The sequence below is a fragment of the Neovison vison genome, chromosome 4, assembly GCF_020171115.1.
Source record: "Neovison vison isolate M4711 chromosome 4, ASM_NN_V1, whole genome shotgun sequence".
Taxonomy (NCBI): Eukaryota; Metazoa; Chordata; class Mammalia; order Carnivora; family Mustelidae; genus Neogale; species Neogale vison.
The window spans coordinates 149076366-149094474 of NC_058094.1; the positions used below are offsets into that span (position 1 = coordinate 149076366).

The 18109-nt window shown below is 33.6% G+C and overlaps 1 protein-coding gene across 1 annotated transcript in view; it reads right to left on the reverse strand.

Annotated features, from left to right (window-relative positions):
* Positions 1-2977: 2977 nt before the first annotated feature.
* Positions 2978-18109, reverse strand: part of SEMA3C (semaphorin 3C) — a 174732-nt gene continuing 159600 nt past the window's right edge. Inside the window, exons 16-18 of the mRNA XM_044245906.1 lie at positions 11830-11897; positions 9631-9761; positions 2978-5791 (exon numbers count right to left, since the gene is read on the reverse strand). Coding sequence (XP_044101841.1) covers positions 5381-5791; positions 9631-9761; positions 11830-11897 — 610 coding nt within the window. The 3' untranslated portion in view covers positions 2978-5380. The remainder of the gene's footprint in view (positions 5792-9630; positions 9762-11829; positions 11898-18109) is intronic.

The following is an 18109-nucleotide window of genomic DNA, read 5'->3' on the forward strand; positions in this document are numbered from 1 at the left end:
TCAGGGGACATCTGTACATTGATGGCTAAGTTCAAACAAACAAAAAAAAATGATGTCACCATGGATGCCAATATAGATAAATGACATCAACTATCATTTGAACTATTTTGATGCCATCTGAGATAAAAGAGGAACAATGCTCAAATATTTGAAAGAAATAGTTTCTTTCTTCTGGTAGAAAAATAATCATATGTACTCACTGAACTTTTACTATGTGTCAGGCACTGTAAGAATTCCACACATATTGACTTAATTCTCACAACTACTTCATGCGATAGATAGTTACAATTCCAATTTTAGAGAAAGCAACAATTTATCAAGAGGGATATGTTCCTAGCTTATATCATTTGTAAGCAAAGAAGATGGAATAGAAACTTGAAGAAAAAATTGAGCCTTATTTTGAAATAATAAATCGAATATAGCTGTGTTGTGGAGTTTTGTGTGCATAATCCATGACCTAACAAATATATATACAAACATAAAAATTTTACTGATTGTCCCAGGCTGATATGGCTTAGGTAGCACCTCCTCAGTATTTTGTTTTTCATAGCTGTTTCTCCTATTCATGAATCAAGCTGACTCCCAACATCAAACCACAATTTACAACTGCCAAATCATATCACTCAAAAGAAGTTACTCTGAAGGTCCAGCTTCTCCGACAAGCCATGATGTAGCAGAAAAAGGAAGATGATTATAACCGCCCACATACCCAACATGCAAGCACAAATCAGTAACACAAAAAATAAAACAGAAAGCTTCAACTCCGTTTTCCTATACAGAGTGGTAGGAATAACATTCTGAAAAGACTAAGAAAATAGGAAATTCCTTTCATGTCACTGTACCCCCTTATGAGCCAAGATCACATGTATATTGAAAAATACCTGGAGAAACAACAGGAGTGGTTTTTATTTTTATAATAATTTTATCATAGATCCCTTCTGCCATGCAGAAATCATTATGGTTTTTGGTCTCATAAAATGTGCGAATGACATTTTTATATAAATAATTCAGAGAAACTCTTAAGGAATAGACTTTGTTCTGCTTTTGTTCTTGGGGAACACAGAGGTAACCTTACATAGAATAAACGGTTTTAATGTGTTTGTTATAATGCCATTCTCTAATAGCACTTTACGTAAGTAACACTCAAGCATGGCAACATAATAGCCCTGAGAAATACACAATTCAAACTCTGTGGGAAGTATTTTATGAAGTGAATAGACAAATACACTATAAATACACTAGTCATAGTAGGAAGGCATTTTTGTCTTGAAGCTAGTTCATCCTATTCTCAATACCTATGCACTGTGAAAGTAATATTGTTATGAAACTATAAAAATTGAAATACATGTCAGAAGCCCCTTAGGAAAAACAACTTATTGTCAATGAAGTTCACTGGGCGGCGGCACATACACAGAACCTATAGCAACTGATTTTGATTTTGCAGAAAGGTTGCTATTCTTGTGCAAAAGGAGGCTGGATAAAACAATGGTGGGATAAATTCTTTTTTTTTTTTTTAAAGATTTTTATTTATTTATTTGATAGAGATCACAAGTAGGCAGAGAGGCAGGCAGAGAGAGAGAGGGGGAAGCAGGCTCCTCACTGAGCAGAGAGCCCGATGTGGGGCTTGATCCCAGGACCCTGAGATCATGACCCGAGCCGAAGGCAGAGGCTTAACGCACTGAGCCACCCAGGCGCCCCGGTGGGATAAATTCTTAAGGAAAAAAATAAAAATTCAGTCTTTCATAGGTTTGTCTTGATGCATAAAATTCAATGAAATTTTCATTGCTTCTAGGTAAGTAAACGTTCTCACTTAGTCTGATTATTTCTTTGTCTAGATTTACAGTTTTTACAGGCTTTACTACATGTAACATAAAGCGGCAATGTCTCTCTTGACTTCAGCTACAAGAATAGATATAGGAAACCGTTATCTTTTTCTTAATTTTTCCCCCTAAGTAGGAGCCATAAGCCTCAAAAACACATTAAAATGATAAGAAATATGTTAAAATTACTTTAACCTAAAGTTAAGATGAAATATAAGCAAGGAAGACACTGAAAAATAATGAGGCAATTAGGGAGTAGTGCCAAATCATTAGGTTGGAAGATTCACTGAGATAACTTTTAATATATATATTTTTTGGTTCAGGTTTTCTCCACTCACATGATTACAGAGTTAAAGCCCAGAAATTGAAAAAATCTCTCATATTTATGTCTTTCAAATGCATTAGCAGTGCTATGAATTAGCTTATGACTTTCTTCCCTCAATTTTATAAAGGCTGGTTTTACCTGGTAAGGTGTTACATGATCCACTGACTGCACGCTCCCCAACTGGGTCATTGGCATTTAACTTGACACAGAACACAATGGGAAGAGTCCTTCCTGTTCTAGCAGGATGTCACTTTCTAAATAAGGAAAGTATTAAGACATTTATTGAAGAGTTATTGCATCATATGTTCTGTTCCAACACTCTGCAGGTATGAACTTGGGCAGACAACTAAGGCAGAGAAAAATACAATAACTTTTCCAAGACAGTGAGCTTGGATTCAAATCTAGGTAGTCTGGCTCCAAAGCCCAAGCACGCCTAAACTATACTTCTTCTTGCCTCCACTGTTAGTCACAACACAGTATGAATAACTACTGATGGAGACGAATGCATGTACAGTGCCTCTTAAAGAGAAACCAGATATGAATTTGTTTGCGAATATGTAAAATAACACAGAAATACACATAGAAATTGACAATATTGGATGTCTCTGGGGTTGGGACTTGAATAAATGAAGGATAATGGTACAAGGAGAGTTTTCCATGTATATTCTTCTAGAAGTTTTGAATTTAGAAATAGCTAGATGCATTATTTTTACAAAAATGGATAGATAAATAAATAAAGAAATACAACTTAAAAATTATAAGATTCAGTGGGTTCTTTCTTGTCAACAAGCAATTATATATCCATCATTAAAAAGAAAAGTTGAAGACATTCTTGGGGAATTTAACACATTTTATTTTGCCAGGCAAATGATTTCTCAATATCCAATTAAATATTAATGTACTAATTACATTTAATTTATTTTCTCACAGAGTGAACATTCACCGTAATGACAGTTTCATCATGCTAAAATCTATCCACAAACCTACACTTTGGGAAAAAAGTGCATTCCTAAGAAATTTTATGTACAATATAAATGGAAAATGTATTAAGTCATTGAAATGTCAAACTACACAAAATAAAGCTAATTAACCACCAATATTCAATATATGTTGACATTATTTTGGAGAAAGAAAATTTTCTTCACATATGGCAGTTATGTTGAAGAAGAATTTCTATAATTTTAAAACAAAAGTAATAAAAGTATATACAACTGAATAATGTTCTAAAGAGAAGGTATTAAATAGCACAAATAATATTACAAAACTAAACACCCTTATTGTCTATCAGTTTGTGTTTACATGAAGCAAGGGGACCTGTGTAGTTTACCTATCCTCTGACTCTAAAACAATTTTACTTTAAACTCTGTACATAGAACATATTGGCCATAAACAATAAAGTTGGCTTTGGCCTTCCATTGACAAACATTTCTATTTGGGCACATAGCAAGCAAAATATTTGTATAAATAAACAGCTTTAGAGAGTAATTCGGAATCATATACATTTGGAAGATAGCTTTTATTTATTAGCTTATTTTTGAATGAACATTATTAATGTTGTATATTTTAACTGCTATGTTTGCCCCCACTGAGGTTGCCTCTTATAATATCATAATTTATCACCACTTAAATAGTAAGTCATATTCTTAGATTCTGATCAATGGTTACATTCATTTTGACAATGATTTTAGTTCTTGAAGTTTTTATGCTATGGTGCTTAAAAAGGTAATAAGTCTACCTTACCTTCTTTGTGGACTATTAACTACAAATAAAATTTTGTACTAGATTTTTGAATAGGCCTATGATGCAATTTCTATTTGTGCTGGGAAACACGAAAATTTCTTTAAAAGCAAATAAAATTCAAAGGCAAATTTGTGTTTCAAAAGGAAACATAATAGTATAAAGAATTTTTTCATATTTCTCCCATCTAATTGCTATTTGGAACAAAAGGTTCAATAACAAATTTTTCTAATGAAATGACCCAAACATATAATTAGAAGGAAATTATTTTATTCATTACAAAACTTAACACATTTGTATTTATAACCAGTGAACAGAATGCACCAACATTCTTTCAAAAGAAAGTATGTCTATTTTTGTTCATATTCAAATTTTTTTCAGTTCTTCACAAAATGAGCACCCCGGCAGCACACACTAAAGATCATCATTAAAGAACTGGTGACTTAAAAATCATATGATGTCTGAGGTTGGTAAACCAAAAAAAAAATGTGAGACTTAATTATTGAAATTAATCACTGATGGTAAAAACTAGTCACATTTTTTATAAATAGCTTTTCATAAAATTGCATTTCTTTATTTTCCCCATTTTGATAGTTTTACCTCTCATATACAAGTTTGATATTTCATCTTTTTCTTCTTATATTGTTTACTTTACCACACAGACTAGAAAATTAGAACATAAACAGTAATTAAACACTGTAAGATTATATTCTCTGATTCTATAATAACTTAAATAACTTCCAAAAAAAGTGCTTTTGTTTGGAAGATGATAGCATAAGAATATAAACTTAAATGCTTCACTGACATAACTCTAATCAAAATATTTACGGTGAAGGTCATTCATTTTATCTTCTTAAAACTAGGAAACAAAGATCAATAACAGATACCAGCAACTGACCGTTTTTTTAATAAAAAAAAATTAATGTATTTCACTGGAAACATATAAGCTGTTCATTTTTCTGTATGAATCACTCATGTTTTGTACAACTTTTAGATGCACTCTTCCTTGACTTGTACCTAGTCTACATTTCTTTTGACGACTACTCTATCACATATATTTATACAACTTTTACAATGTAAAAGTTGTGAACTTGGCATTTGTTTCCATATATAAAATCATTGACAATTCCAAATCTAAACCCCTAAGGCAAGGAAGGAAGATCACAGGGTTTATGGCCATCATTCAATTAAGGGATGTAGGAATTTTAGTTTTATAGCCACCACATTCATTTGAAGGAAAAGGAAATAAACATATAAATAAAATCTGGGTTAAGTTAAATATTTATATGCACCATGAGGATCATGACATGTCTAGTGCTAGTCAATATCATACAAGAAAATGCATGCTCATTTCAGTTCATGTAATATTCACTTTAGGAGTGAGTTACATCTTTCTCAGGAATTTCTCATGGGTAAAGCACAAGGTTCTTTGCTCAAAATTTGATCATTGAAGACAGACCATTCTTTACTGGAAGCATAAGCCCCAAGTAAGAGAACATTATGACTCTGGCAACTGATTCCTCCTGTTTCTACTTTTCCGGCTATTGATGAGAGCCTTTAACTTGCCATAGTCCCCTCTTATCTTCTGGGATTCTTCTTGTTGATGTTGCTGTCGAGTGTCTTTGCAGTACTGATTAATCATCTGCATTTCTGAGTGGCTGAATGCCCCCATGATGTCCTTTGGGTGGAAGGGTAAAGCCCTCACAGAGCTGGCCCAGGTCCAAGGGGACCATTTTTCTGTCACGACAGCCACCATTTCAGAATCTAAAACTTTAAAGTTGATCTTGGCTATGGTCTGCTTGAAGCTATTCTCTGTTGCAATGCAGTGATAGAGTCCTTGGTCAGAATCTTGAACGGAGCGGATTAGAAGTCCTTGTGAAGTGGCTATGATTCGTTCATTCAGCTTGACCTAAAAGAGAGACTCATCAAAGATCCCAAACCCGAGTCTATGTTTTCTAAAAAGATATGAGCAACATATACAGAGTATCTCTGGACTTTCAAATTTGGGGAAAGCATCAAGTACTTATTAGCTTCCTTCTTAGTGAACACAAATGTTTGGTCAGTTCGGTTGCCTCTTTTGCACAAGAGATTTTGTTTCAGGAGCACTGAAGCTATTAAAGGGAGGGTGAAGTTATCACCCATATTACCAAAAATAGCTTCAAGTTCATTCCCTTTGGACAGAAGTGGTTTCGGTATATATAGGCACAGAATTTTGGTTGCATTTGGAGTGTGAATCACAATCAACTATAAAATAAAATTCACAGAATAATTTAAAATATCTCTTTTGTCCTGGAGTTCTTGCCTTTAATTGCAACAAAAATACTCTCTTATTAGTAGAATCATGAAGCCACAGTTAAATGGTTGAATGTTACCATTTTTCAATGATGAATTTTCTCCTAACTAAAAATGCAAACACTTATTACTTCACTGAAAACCTGAAAAAAATTATATAAGCAGAGGCAGAGTTTTGAACACTATCAAGGGTTTTTTCCAATTATCCCAAATTAAAGAATGACTAAAAATAAGCTGAAATGCTATCATCTTCTAAGTCTAAATGGTTTTACTTTCCAAGGAAAGGTGATATAAAACTGTGAGGTTAATATTTAATTACTTTACAAGCTTATCCTGGAAAAACTCTCATGTGCTAGATATTAGTTAAATGTATGCAATCTTTCTTTCTTAAAGTTCCAGCTATAGTATTATCAATGAACAGACTAAAAAGCTAAGTGGTAAGAAATTCCTTGACATGGGGACTCTGAATTGTTCTTTCATGGGGTGGGGAGTGGGGGGAGAATGAATCCAAATCAAAATAAAGGAATGTTTTTCTAAATGGTTAATTTTTTTTTTTTTAAGATTTTATTTATTTATTTGACAGAAATCACAAGTAGACAGAGAGGCAGGCAGAGAGAGAGAGGGAAGCAGGCTCCCCACTGAGCAGAGAGCCCGACGCGGGACTCGATCCCAGGACCCTGAGATCATGACCCGAGCCGAAGGCAGCGGCTCAATCCACCGAGCCACCCAGGCGTTAATTTCTATATAAATATGTATTTAATTATTAATGAAATAAAAAATCAAAGATAGATTATTTTAGTTAAAAAGTAATGCCCTCCTCCAGAAAAAAGCACAAAAAGGCAAAGTATAATATTGAAACAAGATAATAGAACAGATCTAGAAAAGGGAGATCAGAAGAAGGGACTGAAATGTATAAAGCGAAGTTTTGATGTTAATTTAATTTTTAAAGTTTGAAGGTATCTCAAAAATAGTTTCAATCATGTAGAAATGCACTCAGAAACAAAAGGAAAGGAAGATTTTTCTATGTGTGCAAAATTAGGAAAAAATTTGGAGGCCAATTTTATAAATATATGTAACGTGTTTTTGACACAGAAATTTCATTTCTAGGAATTCATACAGAAAATATACTCACAAGTGTTCAGATGTTCATTTACATGATTTTTTTTATAAGAAGAAAAATAAGCTTAAGTAGTAGATAGTCTTAAAGAAACAGATATAGTCATATAGTGAAATAGTATGTAGCCAAGAAAAGTAAGTTAGCTCCAAATGTACTGATATTGAAGTGTGTGTGTGTGTGTGTGTGTACATCAGAGAGAGAGACAGAGAGAGAAAGACAAAAATAGGAACATGATGGGGAATATATGGAGGAATACATTATGACTGAATATATAATTCTTAGTAGCTTCATACTCTAGAAGGATGAATAAATATTGAAGTGAAGGTAAGGAGATCTTTCAGGTTTCACTTTATGCTATTCAATACGAACTACTTACAGTTTTGTCCATGAGCTTTTATGACTTGTCTTCAGTATTTATATATCATTAATATAAGACATATGCATGTGTTTGCCTAAACTACAGATAACAAATTAGGATAAATTTAATAATATGGTAACAATTTGTTCAACTAAATTAAGAATGAGTGGAATTGTGCTCTGTAATTCTGGATATAATAGATTTGCATAATTATAGTTAATTTTTTCATAGTCTTATAGCATTCTTATGCTATAGAAGAAAAAGCAAGATAGTAATAATGGAGTCTACATTCTTGAGCATTCTGAAATAAAACGTCAGAAATATTGCAAAGGAGATTCAGTCATTAAATCTATAACTCACTTCATTTTAAATTTAATTTATTAATGTCTGTGGCATGTATTCAAGCTTGCATGTATTCATTTTCTTTAATTTAAATAGAAAATTTTTTCACTTATTGCATGCTATTCTATTTTAAGTGTTTACTGAATTAAAGGAAAATATTTTATTCATGTTAGGTAATCCCTATTTGAGCTTTAGATTTCCAATTCACATACGAACACACAGAACTTCTCAGGAAGGACCATTTATAACCCTGTCACATGCTCTGGCCTAAGAACTCATTTCTGTGTGGTAATCATCATCGCACAATATGACTTCTACTCTAGGTTACTTAGTAAGGCAAGTAGTATTACCATTTACATCCATTGAAAAGAATTTAAAATTAATTAGACTATAGAAATTTCAAGGTCTCTTTGATGACAGACTTTTGTGGCAAAGAAAAGAGATCTTAAATAAACAATTTTTTTATTAATAAAAATGTTCAAAAATATTTGATTAGTATCATAGAATTATGGGGCAGGAAGGAACCCCGGAGTTCATCTAGCTCCTCTTGCCTCCAGATGGTTAAATTGCTTATGCAAGTGGACATCAGCCTATGGTTTACTAGTCCGGTGACAGGGGACACACAATTTCCTAAACAGCTCATATTGTCTTCGGACAGGCAGGTCTGAGTTGTAAAGTATTTTCTTATATGGAGCCAACATGTATTTCAGTCACTTTGATGCAAGTGTCTGTGTTCTATAGCTTGGGATTGTATCCATTCTGAATATCTCCAATTAACTTAATACTTAGTACCCAAACTACCCACAGCAGAAAGACACACCCAAATGCAGAAGGCTCCATTTCCCTCTTCACTCTATCAGATTTTAAGACACTGCTAATAGCATTACATTTTAGACTACCCTAAGGCTTTATATATATACATATATATTTTTCTTCTTCTTCCTCTCATTTGTCAGTACAACATGAGATCAATATTACGGAGCTCATAATTTATAATATTTCACCCTAAGCTGTTTTACAATGCTTCCCTTTTAAAACAGCTCTTTCTGATCAGTGAAAGGTTAATGTCAGTGTTCTTTTCTTTGAAAAATTGTTTTTCCATATCACTAAATAAAGGCAACAGTCCCATAAACAATGATTCCCTATATTACCAAACCAAAACCCTAGAGTCGTGGATAATAAAGCAAAGGAAACAGATTACCACATAGCAGAAAAATGCTCCTTACCATAAAAATTATGGCTTAGTGTAATTTCTTACTGAGGAAAAACTGAACTTTTTTTAAAGCCCCCTTTTATCTTGTGAATCACACAAAGGTGCTGCTGTGTGAGAACCTGGCGTCTGGTTTTGCACACATCTTGTTTCTTTTACGAATGCTTCCTCATATCAATTCCCCTGTCTTGAGTGTCCAAGCTCTTGTTTCAATCACCGTATTATAGAGGTGAACAGGCAGCAAGGATTTCTAATTAATTCATCATCTCTGCAGACAAAAGATTTTAAAGGAAGTGGCACCTGTCATCCCAAAGACATAAAAGGATGTTCATATGCCTTTTTTTTCCGTTTGATCTGAACCTCACCAAGGGATGGTGATCAAATGTCTTTCCAAGTCCTGGCTGATTGCTGCTGTGGTGTGTTACTCACCTCTTTCCTCCTGTCTTTGTCTTTCTGTAACAGCCATCTGATGGATGCCTGTGGAGACTTCGGGGCGCACTCAAGGAAAGTGGTGTTATTTTTTACTCCATACTGAACAATTTCAGCTGCATTTCTATATGCTGAAAAGCAAAAATGAGAGAGAGAACTCAGAACATATACTCCTATATGTTTCTTGCTCTATAAAATTGTCACTACCTATAAAGTATCCAAAAGGCAATCTTTAATCATTTAACAAGCAGACTATTACACATCGTTTACCTGTTGTGTTTAACCTAAAGGAAAGGAGAGAAAGACATAAGGGAACCGATTTTTATTCAAGAAGTACTCTAAACCAAGGAATGTCCTTAATATCACTTTGAACATTTAATTATTTCAGTATCCTTATGAGTTAGGTTTTCTCAGTGTTTCAGAGTTGAGCAAACTGATGCTGTAAATTATTAGGAAACACATCCTACTTGAAGAGTTAGTAAGTGTCAGGCATTATTAAAGTCAGGTTCATCCACACTCAGTGGAATATAGATGGAATCCAGAAGCATCAGGAAAGTCAGAAAGCCAAGTGTGGCTGCATTGGGAAGTTATGGTTGAGAACACAGCCTTTGCAATCAGAGGTATTGGAGGTAAAATTCTGATTTCACCAAGACTGACTGTGTAGCCTTCAACAACTTACTTGACCCTTCTGTGTCTCAGTTTTACTTGGCTCTAAAACATGGATTATGTTTTCATATAGGTTCTGCACTGAAATTCTTAATTCAGGAAAAGCATGTAGTAAAATCATGTGGTAGCTTAGATATGAAAAGCATCTTCATTTATAAAATGGTGATAATAATAGACCTTACTTTGGTATAGTGTCTTGAGCATTAATTGTGACATTCCATAAAAAAAGTGCTTAACTCAGATTCTGACACAAAGCCAACATCCATGTTTATTCATCATTAACCCCACTGACAGTTCTACCACTGTAACTACTATTAGAACTGGCACACATATTTATAAAATACTCAGTAAATAGAGAAATGGTAACTTGGATTTATTCCCTCAATTAGATGTATAGAACCACTAAGCAAAACATGTCAGAATTTTCTTCTCATAGCTCATGTAGTTAGTAATAAGAATATCAGTCTTTACTAAAGAAAGGCCCAGATTCAAAAATATTAGCAGTAGAAGTTTGGTGTTAATTGTTAGCAACAGTGGGTCTATGGCACCTTCGTGAACAAAGAGAGCTCTGCCTGAAGAAATTTCCCTGGTGGGGTTCAGGTGGAGGGGAGAAGGTTAGTAGGGAAAGTATAATACCATGGGATCTTTATGCCGAATGGGAAGAAATGGGTTCGAGTGATCATAAGACACAAGCAGGATTGTCAGAAGTATTGGAATGGTTATAAATTGTAAAACCAAGGCACTGGTGCACCCATATTCAGAGCAGGGTTATTTATAATGTCCAAATTGGAAGCAATCCAAGTGTCTAGTGATAAATGAATAAACAAAATGTGATCTATACATACAAAAATTTTTTTTTCCATTTTCAACGGAAAAGAAATCCTGACACATGTTACAACATGAATGAGCCCCGAAGAAAAAGTGAAATAAGCAGTTACGAGAGGTTAAATATTGTGTGATTCCGCTTATAAGAGGTATTTATAAGAGTCACATTCATAAAGATGGAAAGTAGAATGGTGGCTTCCAGAGGCTGGTGAAGAGGGAAGTTCATATTTAATGGGTATCGAGTTTCACTTGGGAAGGATGAAAAAGTTCTAGAGATGGATATGGCGCTGCTTGCACAACATTATGAATGTATTTAATGATACAGAACTGTACACTTTAAAATGGTAAATTTTAAAAAAAAATTTAAATTTTCATTTAAATTTTTTAAAAAGCAACTTTTTCTTAAGAGAGAAGACAATAGCTTTGTTTCTTCAGAAAAAAAAATAATAGCTTGGAAAATCTGTAACTGATATCTATGTGAAATTCCTAACCAACTAAAACACCCAAGGTCTCTGTATTCACGGACCTCTGTTTCTCCTACTATACATACAAATATGTTTAATTTTTAATTTCCATATGAACACCAAGAATCTTCATAATCTTTCCTTAAAAAAGAAGAAGTGAATTATAATGAGGTCTCCCTCCCTGAAATGTGACCTGGAGCACTGTGACTCTTTACCAAGTTTGACCCTTGCTCAGTTTTAATACCTTTTAGATTAAACCCTCTGCACTGAGTCAATGGATTTCCATGTCTCACATCTTGTCTTCGGCTCCTCCTATAAGTGCAAAGACATACATAAAACTGACTTAGAATTAACATTGCCAATTATACCACATTTAAAAGATTGCATTTTTAATTTCACAGTCTTTTAATTGCCCAAGCTTTCATAAGGAAAAAAGAGGTCTGCTTATCTGGCACCACTATCTGACATTTCTTATTCACCACCTTCATGATAGGATTGGTACTTCACCTTGTTTTCATTCTGAATTAATTCGGTCCTTCCCTATTATTGGTGATAGAATGGCTATGAAATCCTTATTATGTGCATTTTCTGGGTAAATGCTAGATTCCAAATGAATAGTGTAAATTTTAGTTTAGAGACATTCATCAAAAATTTTCCAAGATAAAAACCTCTAGAGTATAAAATCACTGGCATCTTCTTTCTTATAATTTTGTTTTTAAATAAATATGGCTTTCTCAGAAAAGTCAACATTTCCTAAAACTCTCCTGTTATATTAAAACTTTTCTGAAACAGGTGATTGAGAGATAGAAAATAGACATTTAATACACAGTTAAGCAAAATTGTTCATTTACTAGAATAAGAATTTTCCTTCAACTTTTTACTTTGAAAAACATCAAGCCTACAGAAGAGTAGATGTATGAGTACACTAAATACTGACATATTTAGATTCGTGAATTGTTATATTTTGCCACATTTATTTTTTCTCTCACATGCAAGTTTTTTTTTTTTTTTTTTAAGATTTTACTTATTTATTTGACGGAAAGAGAGAGATCACATGTAGGCAGAGAGGCAGGCAGAGAGAAGGAAGCAGGCTCCCTGCTGAGCAGAGAGCCTGATGTGGGGCTCCATCCCAGGACCCTAAGATCATGACCTGAAGCTGAAGGCAAAGAACTTAACCCATTGAGTCATCAAGGCACCCCTAACATGCAAGTTTTATGTTGTATATATACTTTATGCACATATATGAAAATCTTTAGAAAATAAATTGCAGACATAATGCTTCATTCCTCAATACTTCAGCATGAATCTTCTGATTTCCCTACATAACAACAGTATCATTATCATGCTAAATATATGAATATTCCATAATATCATACAATACATATTTTATGTTAAAATTTCCTTAATTGGGGGCACCTGGGTGGCTCAGTGGGTTAAAGCCTCTGCCTTCGGCTCAGGTCATGATCCCAGGGTCCTGGGATCGAGCCCCACATCGGGCTCTCTGCTCTGTGGAGAGCCTGCTCCCTCCTCTCTCTCTGCCTGCCTCTCTGCCTACTTGTGATCTCTCTCTGTCAAATAAATAAATAAAATGTTTAAAAAAAAAATTTCCTTAATTGTCTTCTAAACATCCCTTATGGATTTTTTAAAGTTTAGTTAGGGGGTGCCTGGGTGGCTCATTAAGCATCTGCCTTCAGCTTAGGTCCTGATCCCAGGGTCCTGGGGTCGCGCCCCACATCGGGCTCCTAGCTTAGTGGGAATCCTGCTTCTCCCTCTCCCATTCCCTCTGCTTGTGTTCCCTCTCTCTCTGTGTCTCTCTCTGTCAGATAAATAAATAAAATCTTTAAAAAAAAAAAAAGTTTAGTCAGGACCAAAGTTCACTCATTGCATTTTAGTTATTATATATCATCAATTAAGCATTTCAAAATTCAGTTACATTCTTTATAAGTTGGCCATTATTTAAATCAATGTTTAAATTATTTTAATACTAATTAATTTTCTGAGTCTTAGATTCAAAATATTCATATTCAAAATATGTATTTTTGTATATATAATATATATATACATTTTGTATATACTATATATATATAGTATTGAATATACAATTGAAACTAATACATATATTGGTTTCAATTGTATTACACAGTGAAACAAAACAAAATAAAGCAACTGAAATTCTCTTAGCAATAAATCATGGGTATGAAGATCGTTATAAGAAAGAAAAAGTGAGGAGCACCTGGATGACTCAGTTGTTAAGTGTCTGCCTTCAGTTCAGGTCATGATCCCAGAGTCCTGGGACTGAGCCCTGCATCGGGCTCCCTGCTCAGCCGGAAGCCTGCTTCTCCCTCTCCCACTTACCCCGCTTCTGTTCCCTGTCTTGCTATGTCTCTGTCAAATAAATAAATAAAATCTTAAAAAGAGAGAGAGAGAGAGAGAAAGTGAGTTCTCTCTGGGTGGTTCAGTTGGTTGAGGGTCTGACCCTTGGTTTTAGCTCAGGTCACAGTTCCTAGTGGTGAGATCAATCCCTGTGGCAAGCTCCACACACAGTGCAGTCTATTTCAAATTCTCTCTCCTTCTCCTCCCAACCCCTGAATGTGCTTTCTTTCTCTAAATAAATAAATAAAAGTCTTTAATGAGAGGGAAAGAAAGAGAAAAGGAAAAGATCTACTCTTCAAATATCGGGAATATAGGGATACATTGATTGTTTACTATCAAGGCTTTGAAGTATATATAAATGAGCATATGACTTAATTAGATCATCTGTTAAGTCTCAATATTTTTATCGTTAAAGATAAATTATAACATTCAGTGAGAAGAGCAGAAATATTAAAATGTCACAAAGATTATTAAATTTACAAAGTGAAACTAATCTCAAAATCATCAATAGTGAAAAAGATCATTTTAAGGTTACAACAAATAATAGTTTGTGTATTCAACGGTTCATGTAAATCTCTCTATGGAAATACAGGTATATAATTTTATGTCATATATATATTTAAAGATTTAAATATATATAAATATATATTTATATACTTATATAGAAATATATAAAAATATAAAAAATATATTTAAAGATTTTATCTATTTATTTGAGGGAGAAAGAGAGAGCACACCTGCACAAATGGGGGAGGGGTTGAGGGAGAGGGAGAAGCCGACTCCCTGCTGAGAAGGGAGCCTGACATTGACCTCAATCCCTGCTCACAACCTGAGCCGAAGGCAGATGCTTAACTGACTGAGACACCCAGGCGCCCCTCAATTTTAATTTCTAATACAACAACACACACATACACTAGTGGAAGTCACTCTTGTTTCAGGAAATACAATTCATGCTTTATTCTAGAATAGCTCCTATATCCCTATATCAGCTTTTCACCACATTGCATTTGCTATATTTCCAAGCCACGGCATTATTTACAACCAATCAACTTGTGAGTACACGATATTATATGAGCACCATGTGAGAGTTCTTATGGCTGAACTAGTCATTTTCAGCCATCTAGGGAAGCACTATCACTCACAATAGTTAAATTGATTGTCCTGTGACCAGTACTATGTTATGGTTTGCATAGCTGGGGAACCCAAATTTATGGGATTACATAGCTTCCAGACAGTCTGTACAGAAAAAAAATCATTATGGCTTGGCCTAAATGATGAGATCAGCAAGACAGCTATCTGACATTTTATATATTTGTAGAATCCCTTTAGGATAGTCATATAGCATTGCAAAAGCTGGTAGGCAGAGTAATATTATATGTGAATGTAGGTTTGGGATTTGAGCTCAAGTTTCCAATGTTTTCCTCTTTATAGTATAATCCTTCAGATAAACAATGAAATCATTTTGTTCTTGTATGTAAAACAGATATTTACTTGAAGATTGAACTGATTATCCTGTCTTAGAATAAAATTTCTAAGTGCATGTCTGAATCCAAAATAAATAACATTTCAGATTAAATTGCAGTATTTGGTACAAATGCACAAATATTTATGATACTTGAGAATGAAAAAGAAAATTGCTTGTATTATTTACCATAAGCAAACTTGAAAAAAAAAGAGAAACTACAGAGCCAATGATATTTAACAACTTTATTATATCAAAATATATATACTCCATAGATTTCCAAGTATCATTGTAATTCTTATTCCATGTAAAGGACACCTTTTTGATTTTCATTCTTATGAACTCCTCCACATAATCTTTGTGTTCCAGATAGGTAGAGAGCACAATCGAAATAAAATAGGTAAGTTAACACTATTAAAGAAAATTAGTATGGAAAATACAAGTGATCATTTTTATTATTATTATATAATCACTTAACAATATTATATATGAGAATTTAGGAAATAGTTAATTCAGCAAACACTTTTTGCATTCAGTATATGTTTAAGTTTTAAAATAATTTTGAGAAGTTAAACAATATAGATACTTGTAATGAAACTTTCATTGTGCTAGCCAAAGATGGGTGAGAGTAGGCCAAGGAATAAGATAGGTTATAGAAAGATAGAAAGATAGAATGATAGAGATTTTTCAGCTTTTAATTATAGAATTAAGACACTGCTAGAGATTCTGATAGCTCTTTAAATGAATACTACCTTCTCTTTCAACCCATAATACTTTTTCCCTCCTGCTTATACTTTATTAAATTGAGAAATAATTGACATATAACATTATATTAGTTTCAGGTGTACACCCATTCATGTTGTATATCTGAAACTAATATAATGTTATATGTCAATTATTTCTCAATTTTAAAAAGTATATATATTATATATATATATAATATATGATTGATATATAGTGAAATGACCACAATAAGTCTAGATATCATCTATTCTCATAGGTAGTCATAAAATTCTTTTCCTTGCGGTAAGTACTTGTAAGATGTACCACTCTATTATGAACTTTCAAACAGGCAATACAGTATTATTAACTATAGTTACCATGCTGTACATTACATCTCCATGACTTAATTATTTTATAACTGGAAGTTTGTGCCTTTTGACCCCCTTTGCTCATTTTTCTATCCCCTACCCCATCTTTGAGAACCACTAATCTGTTCTCTATCTCCATGAGCCTGGTTTTTTGTTATTTTCAAAACTCCATATAGAAGTGAGATCATACACTATATTTCTTTCTCTGAATTATTTCACTCACCATATGGCCTCAAGGTCCATCCATTTCACAAATGGCAAGACTGCATTCTGTTTTATGGCAAAGTAGTATTCTTGTGTGCCTGTGTGTGTGTGTGTGTGTGTGGTGTGTGTGTGTGTTTATATCTTTACTCATTCATCTGTTGAAGGACACTTAGGTTGTTTCCATGTCTTGACTTTTGAAAACAATGCTGCAGTGAACATGGTGGTGCATCTATCTTTTCAAATTATTGTTTTTGTTTTCTTCAGATAAATATCCAGAAATGAAATTGCTGGATCATATGGTAGTTCTATATTTAATTTTTTAAGGAAACATCATACTGTTTTTCATAGTGGTTGCACCAATTAAGATTCCCATCAAAACTTTTTTCCACATCTTCTCCAATATTTGTTATTTATTGTTTTTTGATAATACCCATTCTGACAGATGTGAGGTGAGATCCTGTGGTTTTCATTTGCATTTCCCTGATGATTAGTGACATTGAGCATCTTTTCACGACATGCTGGCAATCTGTATGTCTTCTTTGGAAAAATGCCTATTCCGATCTGCCCACTTTTTAAGTCAGATTGCTTGTCTTTTGAATACTCAGTTGTATAAGTTCTTTATATATTTGGATATTAACCCCTTATCAGGTTTATAGTTTGCAAATATTTTCTCTCATTCAGTAGGTTGCCTTTTCATTTGGCTGGTGATGTCCTTTCCTGTGTAGAAGATTTTTAGTTTGACATAATCCCACTTGGTTATTTTCTCTTTTGTTGTCTTTCCTTTGGAATCATATCTAAAAACTCATCATGACCTATCAAGGAGCTTCAAGCCTATGTTTTCTTCTAGGAGTTTTATGGTTTCAGGTCTTACATTCAAGTCCTTAACCTTTTGAGTTAAGTTTAGTCTATAATGTAAGATAGTAGTCTAGTTTCATTATTTTGCATGTGGTTGCTCAGTTTTCTCAGCACCATTTATTGAAGAGACTGTCTTTCCCCATTGTATATTCTTGCATTTTATGTTGTAAATTAATTAACCATATATGTATGGATTTATTTCTGGGCTCTCACATAGATCATGTGGATCTATGTGTCTTTTTTTATGACAATAGCATACTGTTTTGATTATTACAGCTTTGTAATATAGTTGGAAGTCAAGGTGCACGATGCCTCCAGCTTTGTTCTTTCTCAATATTGCTTTGGGTATTCGGAGTCTTTCATGACTCCATACAAATATTAGGATTGTTCTAATCCAATGAAAAATGCTAATGGAGTTTTCTTAGGGATTGTATTGAATCTGCAGATTCCTTTGGGTAGTATGGCCATTTTAATAATATTCATTCTACCCCTCCATGAATGTCAATTATCTTTCCATTTATTTGTGTCTTCAATTTCTT